At 48.3% G+C, this 13,444-nt stretch overlaps 2 protein-coding genes across 7 annotated transcripts in view; one reads left to right on the top strand and one right to left on the bottom strand.

The window, feature by feature from the left end:
- The window catches only part of RBM10 (RNA binding motif protein 10), a 29,970-nt gene extending 22,234 nt beyond the window's left edge, over positions 1-7,736 (bottom strand). For 5 of the 6 annotated variants that reach the window (XM_042974052.1, XM_042974054.1, XM_042974053.1 and 2 more), the window contains exons 1-2: positions 7,285-7,736; positions 5,143-5,284 (exon numbers count right to left, since the gene is read on the bottom strand). In XM_042974052.1, coding sequence (XP_042829986.1) covers positions 5,143-5,284; positions 7,285-7,354 — 212 coding nt within the window. In that variant the 5' untranslated portion in view covers positions 7,355-7,736. The remainder of the gene's footprint in view (positions 1-5,142; positions 5,285-7,284) is intronic. The other variant, XM_042974055.1, reaches the window with a different exon arrangement.
- A 301-nt stretch (positions 7,737-8,037) lies between these two features.
- On the top strand, positions 8,038-10,399 carry NDUFB11 (NADH:ubiquinone oxidoreductase subunit B11). Its single transcript, XM_007099434.2, has 3 exons — positions 8,038-8,350; positions 9,869-9,999; positions 10,176-10,399. The coding sequence occupies exons 1-3, from the start codon at positions 8,144-8,146 to the stop codon at positions 10,300-10,302; spliced, it is 465 nt and encodes a 154-aa protein (XP_007099496.2). The 5' UTR covers positions 8,038-8,143; the 3' UTR covers positions 10,303-10,399.
- The last annotated feature ends 3,045 nt before the right edge of the window (positions 10,400-13,444 follow it).

Below are 13,444 nucleotides of genomic sequence, written 5' to 3'. Positions count from 1 at the left end.
ATGTTTATTTTTGGGAGAGAGACAAAGTGCAGGTGGGGGAGGGGCAGAGAGAGAGAGAGAGAGGGAAAGAGGGAGAGAGAGACACACACACACAGAATCTGAAGCAGGCTCCAGGCTCCGAGCTGTCAGCACAGAGCCGGATGTGGGGCTCAAACTCACAAACCGTGAGATCATGACCTGAGCCAAAGTCAGATGCTTGACCGACTGAGCTACCCAGGCACTCCAAGTAGAAATGTTTTAAAAAACACAGATATGAGGGGGCACCTGGATGGCTCAGTTGGTTAAGTGTATGACTCTTGATTTTGGTTCAGGTCATAATCTCACAGCTTGTGCGTTCCAGCCCGCATCGGGCTCTGTGCTAACAGTGTGGAGCCTGCTTGGTATCCTCTCTCTTCCCTTCTCTCTCCCCCACTGCCCACTCTCTCTTTCTCTCTCTCAAAAATAAACTTTTAATAAAATGAAAAATAAAAACACAAATATTAAAAAATAATTTTCCTGCCAAAATTTCATGAATAAGCCTCAGAAAAACTCAAATTCAGAAACATCTACAAAGCAAATGATCTGTACTCTTAAAACATATCAAGGTCACAAAAGAAAAAGACCAAGTACCGAGGAACAGTTCCAGATTAAAGGGAACCACAAATACAAAGGAGCTCCATGCAGTGCACGATCTTGGATTAGATCCTAGTCTAGGGAACAAATGCAATAAAGGACAAGGGATGACATCTGAATATGGACTTTTGTCCTTGGTTCGTTCCAAGGTTTGGGCACCAAAATAAAAATACGAATGTGGACTTTTACAGGAAAGTATTATAACAATGTTCAATTTCCTGATATTCGTAAGTGTACTGTGGTTATGGAAGAGAGAGTCCTTGTTCTTTTTGGGCTTTTTTTTAGATTTTTTAAAATGTTCAGTTATTATTTTTGAGAGAGAGCGAGCATGAGTGGGGTAGGGGCAGAGAGAGAGGGGGACAGAGGGGCTCGAACTCACGAACCGTGAGATCACGACTTGAGCCAAAGTCCGACGCTTAACCGACTGAGCCACCCAGGTACCACGAGAAAGTCCTTGTTCTTAGAACATACGTGTAGTACATAAAGGCCATGTCTACCACTAACTTGTATGATTCAAAAAGAAAATGTTGTCTATATATAGATAAATGGATATATATTTGTATTGAAGGGGGGGGAGAAAGGGATGGGAGGAAGAGAGAGATGGTGAGGCATGTAGGTAGGTAAAACGAGTGTGGCAAAATGTTTACAGTTAGTGGTTCTGGGTAGATGATATAAAGGAGTTTACTGTACTTGCAACTTTTCTGAAAATTGGAAATTTTTTCAAAATAAGAAGTTAGAAACATACACACCATGATTGAGGAGGGTATACCTCAACAATGGCAAGGATATAATTTATTTTTTTAATTTATTTTTATTTTTAAATGTTTATTTATTTTTTGAGAGTGAGCAAGCAAGACAGGGAGGGGCAGAGAGAGAGAGAGAGGGAGAGAGAAATCCCAAGCAGGCTCTGTGCTGTCAGCGAGGAGCCTGACACGGGGCTTGAACTCACTCACAAACCATGAGATCATGACCTGAGCTGAAACCAAGAGTAAGACGTTCAACCAACTGAGTCACCAAGGTACCCCGGCAAGGATGTAATTTAATGTGATTTATGAAACTGACGGGCAGATGGAAAAAAAAGGATGTAATTATGAAGTTGAATTCTCATTTCCAATCAATCTTGGCAAACGAAGATTAGAGAATTTTCTTGCTTTATTAAAGGCTATATTTTAAAAGCCTACAGCACACATCCGATTTGATGCCTAAGCAGAAAGGGCTGCTTATTGGGCCAGGAATGAATGCCTATCTGCAGGTGCCCTTTAGGAGAAAAAAAATAAACTGATTTGTTTAAGCCATTATTCTTTGGATTTTCTGTTACAATCTGCTAAAATGAATCTTAATTTGTGCACCTAGCATCACTGACACTATTTAGTGTGGTACTTAACTAAAGTCCTAGACAACGTTGTAAGTGAAGAAAAAGAAGTTAAGTGACAGAGTTGATTTGTATACAGCACGACCAACTGCTTACTTAGAAAGACCATCAGAACCGACAAGGAGTAATTAGAAATAACAAGAGAATACAGGGATAAGAGAACTTACAAAAAATCAACAGCTTTCCTCTACCCCAGCAAACACCAGCTTGGAAAATATAAAAGAAAGTAAGATGTCCATGAAGACTACTGAAGCACGTAGAAATTATGCAAGACTTGTGTTTTCATTTATTCAAATTTGTATGTTCTTTAAACAAATTTTAAAATATTCTCCATTCATGGGGCGCCTGTGTGGCTCAGTCAGTTAAACATCTGACTTCGGCTCAGGTCATGAGCTCACGGTTCATGGGTTTGAGCGCCCATTGGGCCCTGTGCTGACAGTTCAGAGCCTGGAGCCTGCTTCGGATCCTGTGTCTCAGTCTCTCTCTGCCCCAACCCCACTTGCACTCTGTCTATCTCAAAAATAAACATTAAAAAAATTCAAAATAAATAAACATTAAAACAAAATTCTCCATACAGGGCTTGGATGAGATTACCACTTAACAAAGATGACAGTTCTCCCCAAATCAATATATAAATACAATGTAATCTCAATCAAAAAAATTTTTTTAAATTTTTTTATATCTATTTTTTGGGGAGAGAGAGCAAGCTGGGGAGGGGCAGAGAGAGAGGGAAAGAGAAATCCCAAGCAGGCTTTGCACTGTCCGCACTGAGCCCGATGCGGGGCTCGAACTCATGAACCATGAGATTATGACCTGAGCTGAAAACCAAGAGTCAAACGCTTAACCAACCGAGCCATCCAGGCACTCCTCAATCAAAATTCTTGAATGTTTTTGAGGGACTTTACTATCTTTTTTATATAGTTTCCACAAATGGCTAAAATCAACTTTGATAAATAAGGGAGCAAAGTGGGAGCTAAGTAAGAGATTCTATAAAGCTGTAATGATAAAAACAGTAAGGTTCTGGCATGAGAATAAGCAAATAGACCAATGAAACAAATCAGATCACATAAGACAGATCCATGTATATGAGGGAACTTGAAATGAGACGAGGTACTCCAAATCAATAGAGAAAAAAATGGACTATTTAAAAGGCGGTACTGGGAAAACTGCCCACTATATGGAGGAACACAAAACCAGAACATACCTTATATCATATTCAGAAATGTACTCTAGATGGTATTAAAGACTTGAATGTTGAATGTGAAAGGGGAAACTAGAGAGTGCAATCTTTGTGATCCAGAGGTAGGAACAGAGAAGATTCTGAAAGAACAGATTGTAAGACCAAAAAAAAAAAAAAAAAGATGAATTTTACAGGTATCCATGCTTTTTTTTTTAATTTAAAAATTTTTAATGTGTATTTTTGAGAGAAAGAGTGCGAGCAGGGGAAGGGCAGAGAGAGAGGGAGAGACAGAATCTGAAGCAGGCTCCAGGCTCCGAGCTGTCAGCACAGTGGCCAACGCGGGGCTCGAATCCACGAACCTAACCATGAGATCATGATCTGGGTGGAAGTTGGCCGTTTAACTGACTGAGCCACCCAGGCGCCCCCAGGTATCCATGCTTGAGGGAATCATTAAGTAAAAGGCAACAGGCACACCCGAAGGTGTCCTTGGGACCAATTAGAAGAAAAGCACTAACATACACATGGCAGTAGAAGCAGATCTTAAAAATGCAGTCAGTGCCGAGTAATACAAAGTTCAGAAAACAAAATGAAAACCTTAGCTCTCTGCCATTTGTGTAAACTGAAAACACAGACACTGTGCTACCTATTTTAGAAGGATACGTTTCGAAAAGGACAGAGCAGCTGCCTACAGCTATGGGAATTGGAAATAAAAAGGAAAAACCAAATATGGCAAGAGAAGGCTCCGTACTGACCTACGATAGGAACCTACCGAAAAGGTATGATTCACTCAAACCTCTGCAGTTGAGGTCCTTTGAAAGCCAGAAGACAGACAATGGCTTTAACTGGTTATAAAGTCTGAAGCAAGTATGTCACCTACTCAAACTCAGAAACTGCCAGAAGAGCATTTCAGTGAATACAATCCCAAACTGAATGCTTTCAAAAGACATTTTTTAAGCAGACTGAATAGCACTAGATGATGACCACATCACAAATTTGGGCTTACTTTTCAGAAAACATTTTTAAAGGGGGTAGTGGAAGAAGAAACCTTTTGTAAGGCATTTAAAAAAATTATTTCCTCCATGACTTTTTATAAATCTACTTTTTTTTTTTTTTTAAATCTACTGACTCTTAATAGAGACTTTCTTGGGAGCATTAGGTCTACTTTCCTATGCAATCTTAAAATGTCAAGAATAAGTCATCTGCATTAGAATCAACTGGAGTGATCCACCAGGATGGTGAGGGCATTTTACAAAGTGCCTCGTTTCCTGTTCTACTAGAGTTTAAAAATAACCACACGAAGAAAATAAATAAAATAAAAATAACCGTACTAGAGTGTTCCATTCCAAGACAAGTATCACACAAGCTTTAGCCCACCCTGTCCCTGAAGTCTCCTGCTATCTGACCTGGCTTGCCCTATACTTGTCTGGCACAAAATTCCTGACTCTGAGGGCATCACTCCCGTTCATTCCTCCAACCCAAAGCTGCAGCCCACGCCTCTCCCCTGAGAATCCACAGGCCCTTACAAGCCACCACCACCCATCTGCCACCCACCTCTGCTTCTCCTCCTGCAGTGGCTGTCCACACCTTGGTGAATGGCACCATATACCTCAGTTACCCAAAATGGAAACCTGAGCTTCAGCCTCCATTCCTCCCTTTCTCTTGATCCCTTTCCAACTTCACAACCAACTGTGGCACCTATAGAGATGTTTTTTAATCACTTGTAAACTGTGTGGTCTCCCTTGTGAGACCCTGAGTAAGAAGGCTGCAATCTTATCTGTCTCATTCACCACTGCATTCCCAGAGCCTAGCACAGGTCCTGGCTCACGACAGGTGCCAAGTAAATGTTCGCTGAAAAGAAACCAATCATCTGCTGCACTATTTCCTCTGCTCGGAAGCCCCTCCTGGCACCTTCCTGGATCAATTCTTTATATGGGGATAAGCCTAGGATGCTTGGTAGGGGTGGGAGTGGGTAACTCACCGTCTTTCATACTCCATGTCCTGATAGGGCCTGCGGGGGCTGCTGGGGCCCCTCCTCAGCCGCTGGCTCCGTTTCACTTCCCAGCCACCCCCGCTGCTGCCACCATGATCTGCCAGCCTGGGTGATGCCTCCTGCAGGGACTCTGGAGAGAGTGGAAGGAAGAAAGGGGTCAAGGCAGTTGGGGCCTCCTTGAAAAACCCTTGCTCGCGCGGCTCTCTGCTGTCCCTTAGCCCAGGGACATTATTTCCCAACTTCCTAGTGTTCCTATGGACCAGGGTGGGAAGGCAGCCCCTACCTGGCCTGCTCCTTCCTCTCCCCACAAACGTGAGGCTAGAACCCACCACCCTAGAAATAGCAAGGCCAGGGGCACCCAGCTGGTTCAGTCAGTAGAACATGCAACTCTGGATCTCAGGGTTGTGAGTTCAAGCCCCATGTTGGGCGTAGAGCTTACTTAAATAAAATAAAATAAAATAAAATAAAATAAAATAAAATAAAATAAAATAAAATAAAACAGAAAAAGCAAGGCCCTCAGCAGAGAGGAAGCATCCTGCAGAGAGACTTGGTGGTGCCACCTATTCTGTGATCAGGGCTTTGCCATCTGAGACTGGTAGATGAGACCGAGCCTGGAGCTACCTGCCCAGGGGGCTCTCAGTGCTGGATGACCTGTCTGAGGTCAGGCATGTTAGGCTGGGAGGCAAGACCTCACAATGGGAGTCCTAGGCACCCACCAGGCTCCTTCCATGCCCCCCCACTCCCCGCTCAGTGCCATTGCATCCTCCCAACAAGATGTTGGCTGTCCCCTACAAGACAGCAGGAGATCATGAAAGGCCCAGAGGGTAAAGGGGCTAACTTGGCAGTGAGACAAATGCCGCCTCCCCGGGCTCCTGGCCAACGCAGCTTTGGCCCTTACTCGGCAACTGGCTCAGCCTCGAGCCCTGTCTCTTATGTGCAGCCAGGTCCCAAGGTGGTTCTCTCCCTAGGGCTCTGGGCCCAACTTATTCAGAGGCGAAAGGAGTCCTTTTGAGGCTGTTTCCAACCACTGTGCTGTTCTGCTGGGATGGAAGGGCAGTCGCCTCACCCAACCCCCAAGCCTGCCATGAGAACTAAGTAAGTCCTGTGAGCCACGTGACCTGGCCAGGGGTCACCAAGAAGTATCCCAGAATCCTCAGGCCCCACCCTCTGAGCAGGAATCAGGCAAAGCCAGGCGGTAACAACACTTGCCCAACACTACGTTGCCACCACACCTTTCCTCCATGTATACACACAACCAATTTTCCCTTCCTCCTCAAGCCACAGGGAACCAGAGTTACCTGCTCCCAGATGGATAAGAGTTACGATCACAACCAGGGGTCCCAGTGGATGCGAGCCAGATAGAAAACCCTCAGTAGACTCTGGCAAGGAGGTCAGAGTCACACACCGGTATCCACGACAGATAGCGACCAAAGTCACAGACACCAGCCCCAACTAACTACGGGCCAAAAATCACAAGACAGGAACCCACAACGAATACCAGCCATAATCACACACTGAGGCCCTCTTTCAAAAGATGAGCGTCAGAGTCACAGACCCGAACCCCTTCTAAAAGAAGTGGCTATAAGTCATGCACACATTCCTTGCACTCCCTCCCCACCTAGCAAGTGGGTTAGGGCCAGTCGCAAGACGACTCCCTATGGATAAGGAGCCCTCCCCATGGATAAAGACCTGAGTTACAGCACGTACTCCAAGGATAAAGACCAGAGTCACACGGACGTCTGCCCTCCCCCCCCCCCCCCAAGAATAAGGACCAGAGCCACAGAATACTCCCCCATAGACCGGTAAGTACCCAAGTCACACAGAGCAGACAGCACACCCTCTCCCGTATGCATAAAAACATGGGCCTCCCCACGGATAAAGTTCGGTGTCGCAAACAGCCACAGAAGCCCACTCAAATCAGTCCCTCCCTTCCCCCAACCCGCGTGCACCCATCCTGTGCCCCAATCGCGCACGCGCCTCCGTTCCCAAAACGGGGGGGGGGGGGGAGAGACACCCCCTCCCGAGTTCAGGCCATGCACGCATCTCTCGGTCCCGCGCGTGGCCCAGGCCCACGTCCCGCAGTCCGCCCACACGCCTCCTCTCCGCACCCGCCCGCCCCCGGCCCCTTACCTCCGCCCCCACGACCAGCGGCGACGCTCACCTTCTCGGCCCGGGCTGTCAAGGGAGGGCTCCCGGACATCACCTCTGCGCGCCGCCACCTCCTCCAACTCTCCCAGCTCAGCCGGGGCCGGCCCGCACCAGCGTTAAGTCTGAGGCTGGAAGCAAGAAGGCGAAAGAGCGGGGAGGGGAGAAGCGCCAAGCGCGCTACCCTCCCCAGGAAACCCACTGCCGCCTACTCCCAGCCGGCCGCAGTCACCAGCACAAAATGGCGACGACGAGAAGGGAGCCGGCGCTTCGACCACCATCCACCTACTAAGGGAGCGCGCTCTGGTCGGTCTCGTCTATTGGTCGCCGGCTGCCGACGGCCAGCCCTGGTCGGCTCTGATTGGCAAGCATATGCCACCTCCCCACTCTCCGTGCGAACGCTCGCAAGTTGCAAAAAGGAGTAGCTATTGGCCAATCCAGCGAGGCCCGCTCTTTGGAAGCTTGGCTTCCTCCGAAGATGAAAGACAAGCGGAAGCTCCGTCCCTTTACCCAAAAGACCGAGGAAATCTCCGGGCCATTGACTGGGACCCGCATCCATCCAAATGTCAACGCTTCCTTATCAAGGAAATGGGCAGACCTCTCAGCCGTAAATTCCTTAGCCTGACCGAGAGGTTAAAAAAATGGTCGCTCCCCTGAGGCCAGGACAGATGGAGGGAAAGAGGGCTGGCTACTCAGCACCTGGCCACATTTGAAAACAAAATCCGGACTTGGGACTTATTTAGTGCGGTGGGGGCGGAGCGATAATTGTCGCGCTCGGGCCAACTGCAGCTGCGCAGAGTCGCATTTCCGTCCCCGCCCCTGAGAGTCTGTAGAACAATCTGCCATGGCGGCTGGGCTGTTAGGTTTGTGCGCTCGCCGCCTTTCGGCAGTAGCGGCGACGCGAGGGCTCCCGGCCGCCCGTGTTCGCTGGGAATCCAGCTCGTCCAGGGCTGTGATCGCCCCGTCGGCTGTGGCAGGAAAGCGGGCGCCGGCACCGACTGTACGCTGGCAGGAGGACCCAGAGCCGGAGGACGAAAACCTCTATGAGAAGGTGAGAGGGAGGGGGCAACGGGACGCCAGAAGGGTCAATCGGGGGCTGGCGGACGGGGCGCCTTAGAGGACGTTTTTAGGCGGCTGAGAAGTGCGCTGCTGGCGAAGGCCTCAAAGACTTGGGAACTTTGCCTAGATTGATTTTCTTCTTTAGCCCCTGGTAATCTTCGGTTCAGGGCCAGAGGCGAAATTGGCCTCGTTTTGCAGACAGATAATCAAACCTGAAGTGGGCAGTGCTCAAAACACGTTAGAAGCAATATAGTATAACGGTAATAATACTGAACACTGATACGGGGTTTGCTCGGTGCAAGTGCTTTAAACACTTTACGTACCTTATCTCATGTAATCCTCAAAACAGCCCTGTTTGGAAGTAGGGACTATTTAGCATACCCATTCTACAGATGAGGAAACTGAAGCCTAATGATATTAAGCGACTCGCCCAAACTCGCATGGCTGAATACGTGGCGGAACCGGGTCTGCTGTGCTGTGTGGATAGCAGAGACTCAGAAATCAGAATGCCACGGTTGGAATACAGGCGCTGACAGTTATTCATCTTTGTGACCTTGGACAAGCAGCTTAACTCCTTGGTGCCTCTTTGTAAAGTGGGGAAAGTATTAAGACACCTTCTAGAAAATAAAATACTACATCTGCCTCATGTAATTAAATGAGTCACAATGCTCAGTACAGCACCTGGCCCTTAGTATTCAGCATTAGAAGATGTTAATTATTATTGTTACTTTCCACCTTGCTGGGATATTGTGAAGTTTGTGTATGGTACACTTCATCAGTACTAACCTCTGGCTTGGATATATAGGATATATAGATGCATATTCATTTATTCATGCATTTTGTAGATAAGTATGGAGGGCCTGCTGTATGCCAGGTGCAGTTCAGGGCCCTAGTGTGTTCAGCAGTGTGGAAATTGGATAAAGCCCATGCTCTCAAAGAGCTTATATAATGGAGAGCACAAAATAAACATGTAAAATATTTGGAAATGGTCGTAGTGAGTATGTAATGATAAAAAATAATGTGATAGGATCTGGGGAGATGCTACCTTGGTAAATTAATAACTGCTAGAAAGTGAGTTAAGCAAGATAAGTAGATGGAGAGTGATTTGGGGGTAGGGCAAAATTTTAGCAGGTGAAGCCATAGGAAATTGGCACTATTCAAGCATTTTTAACCTATAAAAGTGGTAATTTCCTGAAGTGTGAGACTGGTAATGGATAAGGCGACTAGGGAATGCCTCCTAAGGGAAGTAATTATGAAGCCAAAACTTTGAACAAGGAGACAGATCTAGCCGCGACAAGATATGGGGGGAAGGCTTTCCAGGCAGAGGGGATAGTAAGTGCAAAGGCCCTGCGGTAGCAAGGAGTTTGACAAGTCCTAAGGCTAGAAAGAGGAATTAAAGAAAGGAGAGATTGGTCTGAGGTGAAACTGGAGACCAACTTATGCAGGGCCAGCATAAGGTTTTGTGGAGCCACAGGAAGCTCTCATTGACCTCTTCTTCTTCTTGCCACAGAACCCAGACTCCCACGGTTATGACAGAGACCCTGTTACGGACGTCTGGAACATGCGGGTCGTCTTTTTCTTTGGCTTCTCCGTTGTCTTGGTCCTCGGCAGCACCTTTATAGCTTATCTGCCTGATTACAGGTGCATGGGGGTGTCCAAGAGAGTGGGATGGGTGGGAGCAGATGCAGGGGTGGAGGTTGAAGGGGACTGTGCCAGGAATCCTGTTCCTTGTGCCAGTGGGGAATAGGCGAGGACTAAGATGGGGATTGGTGTCCAGTGTGGCTCCCTCATGTCTACCCCCTTGCTGCTGCCTCCAGAATGCAGGAGTGGGCCCGCCGGGAAGCTGAGAGGCTTGTTAAGTACCGAGAGGCCAATGGCCTCCCCATCATGGAATCCAACTGCTTTGACCCCAGCAAGATCCAGCTTCCGGAGGATGAGGACTGACCAGTTGCCAAGTGGGGCTTAAGAAGCATCATCTTCTCACTGCCTGCCTATCATTCTGCCCTTTCTTCAGAGCACCTAATTAAAGGGACTGAAAGTCTGACTGGCTGGTGTTGGTTTTGTTGCAAGGAGGGGATGTGAGAAAGGGGGTTTCAGGTCTTCACAGGCCACTGTAGCCTGTTTTGGAGTATTCTGGGGAACACCCACCCTAAAACTTAGTGGCTTAACACAATTTAGTATTGTCTTTCATGGTCCTGTTGTTGACTGGGCTCAGGCAGGTGGCTCTTCTTGGGACCTCAGGAGGTTGCAGTCAGATGCTGGCTGGGGCTGGAGGCATCTGAGGGCTCAGCTGGGATAGACATCCAAGATGGCTTCTTCACTCACATGTCTGGCTCTTTGATCTTCCACGGGGCTTCTCTCTCCAGCAGGATAGCCTGGGCTGCTTCTATGGTGCCTCAGGGCTCCTCTGGATGGGGGTGTAGCCTATAGGAAAAAATTGATGGCAACCATCTTTAGAGAAAAGCTACCACCCTGGGACCTCCTGTGTTAGAAGAAGGGTCAGGACCACCAGGGATCAAGGGTGGTGTGTCAGAGCAGGGCTTTTCTATTGCTGAGGATGAGTGTTTGTCTCCCTTGCTACCTTCTCTGTTTCCCTTTGAGCTTTGGGATTTCCACCCGTCTTCTGTCTAGGTGAGTCTGGAAGCCTCTCTCTTCCCTTCTGTCCCTGTCTGGGTGGTCTCTAACTCCAGATGCACATCTCATCTCTGTGTATGCATTTGTGTCTTTGTCTGCCTGCTCCCCTCCTCTCTCCTTTCTCTCTCTCTCTCTCTCTCGCAGAAAGTCTGCCCCTGCACATTCCTTCTCTGGAAATATGCTGTCTCCTTCTGCTAGGGTCTCATACTTTCAGGCTTTCCGCGTCCTTAGGGGTCTAGAAGATGGAGTGGGAGACTTGCCCTGGCTGTCTGTTTCTTTCCAGGGAGTCTCTCCTAAATCCCTGTTAAGTGTGGACATCTGGGCTCCCCTTCATGCCCCTGGCATCTCTGCCCTCTCTTCGGTGGCCTCATTCCATGCCTCATACTTTAGAACTCCCAGATTACATGCTCATTGCTACCATCTCTGCGCATGTGCCTGCTTGGGACTTCAGAGAATGCAGAGCCCCCAGTCCCTGGCTACCAGAAGAAAATCTGGCTTTGATGGACCCACCACTAGAGGTGATGTCTCTACCCCTAGCTACTGAGTCTCAGGAGGAGCCTTAGTCCACTGGCATGTGGCTAAGGTGGGAGCAATGTCAATATGAACCTTCCTGGAAGTGAGCAATTTCACTCTCTGAGTGCTTTGTTGTGGGACCAGTCTCCCAACCTGAGGATAGGTCCCCCAAAGTAGAGAATCCTAACGTGTCAAGGGAGTACCCTCCACCTTCCCAGCCTGCAGTTACTGGGACTGCAGAAGGGCAAGGGCTGTGTTATCCTAGCCACGAAGTACCTGAGTATATCGGAGTGATACTCCCTATAATAAATGCCAGCCTGTTGCTGCCATACCCTGCCCTTGGCCCAGAGAACATATCCCCCCGAACTGACCCCATCCAGGATGGAAGTCCCACGAGGGCAGGTGTTCAGCCATGTCAGTTCACTTAGAGCAGGGATGGGTATGGTATGTGTTTCGGAGATGTGGTATTGTTACCTCTGGTGTAAGTGCCCTGCCCCACCATCAAGGCCCTTCAGGCTTACAGCCACGGTGGATGAGCAGATGAGCACTTCCAGTCTTCCCAGTCCTTCCTCCTCATCAAGCTCCCAGGCTCTCTAGAAACCTCTATTCTGGTCAAACAAGGGGCTGCACTTAGACTAAATCCTAAAACCCATGCCCTTGTTCCCTTTCTGATGGCACTTCCCCCTCCCTCGTTGGGGCCCAGCCACCCTGGCCACCTCAAAACTTTTTTTTAAGTTTATTTATCTTGAGACAGAGAACATGAGCAGGGAGGGGTGGAAAAAGAGGGAGAGAGAGAAAATCCCAAGCAGGCTCCATGCTGTCAGTGTGGAACCTGATGCGGGGCTCGAACTCACGAACCATGAGACAATGACCTGAGCCAAAACCGAGTCAGCTGCTTACCCAACTGAGCCACCCAGGCGCCCCTCAAAACTTGTTTTTTTTTTTTTTAATTTTTTATTTATTTTTGAGACAGAGAGAGACAGAGCATGAGCAGGGGAGGGGCAGAGAGAGAGGGAGACACAGAATCTGAAGCAGGCTCCAGACCCTGAGCGGTCAGCACAGAGCCCGACGCAGGGCTCGAACTCACAGACTGCGAGATCATGACCTGAGCTGAAGTTGGATGCTTAACCGACTAAGCCACCCAGGCACCCCTGTTTTTTAAGTTTATTTCTATTGTTTTTGAGAGAGAAAGAGAGAGAGCCACCTGGAGAGGGGCAAAGAAAGAGAGGGAGAGAGAGAATCCCAAGTGGGTTCCGCACTGTCAGCGAAGAGCCCGCCATGGGGCTTGAACTCACGAACCGGGAGATCATGACCTGAGCCGAAATCAAGAGTCAGATGCTTAACTGAGTGAGCCACCCCCAAAACTCGTGTTTTATCCACTCAATTAAAATGTACATACAACCTTCAAAGCTCATTTACTTTTTTATTTATTTTGAGAGGGGGGGAAAGGGTGAGTGGGGGAAGGGCAGAGAGAGAGAGGGAGAGAGAGAATCCCAAGCAGGCTCCACACTGTCCGCCAGGAGCCTGATGTGGGGCTCGAACTCACGAACCGTGAGATCCTGACCGGAGCTGAAACCAAGAGTCGGAGGCTTAACTGAGCCACCCAGGTGCCCCAAAGCTCATTTACTTTTTACAAACTGGACACTCCGATGTAACCAGCACCCAGGTCAAGAGAGAGAACATGAACACCAGACACTGCCTTCAGGTCCACCCCCCAACCCCACCCCTCTCCAAGGGTAACCACTCTCCTGACCTCTAACAACCTAAGTTAGTTTTATCTGGTTTGGGACATCCATATAAGTGCCATCATACACTTTTATGTCCAGCTTCTTTCATTCAGCATGATGTTTGTGAGATGCAGCCGCACCGGTATGTAATCAGAAGTTTCACCATTTTCGTTGCTGTAATCATTTCTATTGTATGAACAGCCCACACTTCA

This window comes from Panthera tigris, chromosome X, assembly GCF_018350195.1.
Source record: "Panthera tigris isolate Pti1 chromosome X, P.tigris_Pti1_mat1.1, whole genome shotgun sequence".
In the NCBI taxonomy this organism is placed as follows: Eukaryota; Metazoa; Chordata; class Mammalia; order Carnivora; family Felidae; genus Panthera; species Panthera tigris.
This window is presented reverse-complemented; position numbering and strand designations above follow the sequence as displayed.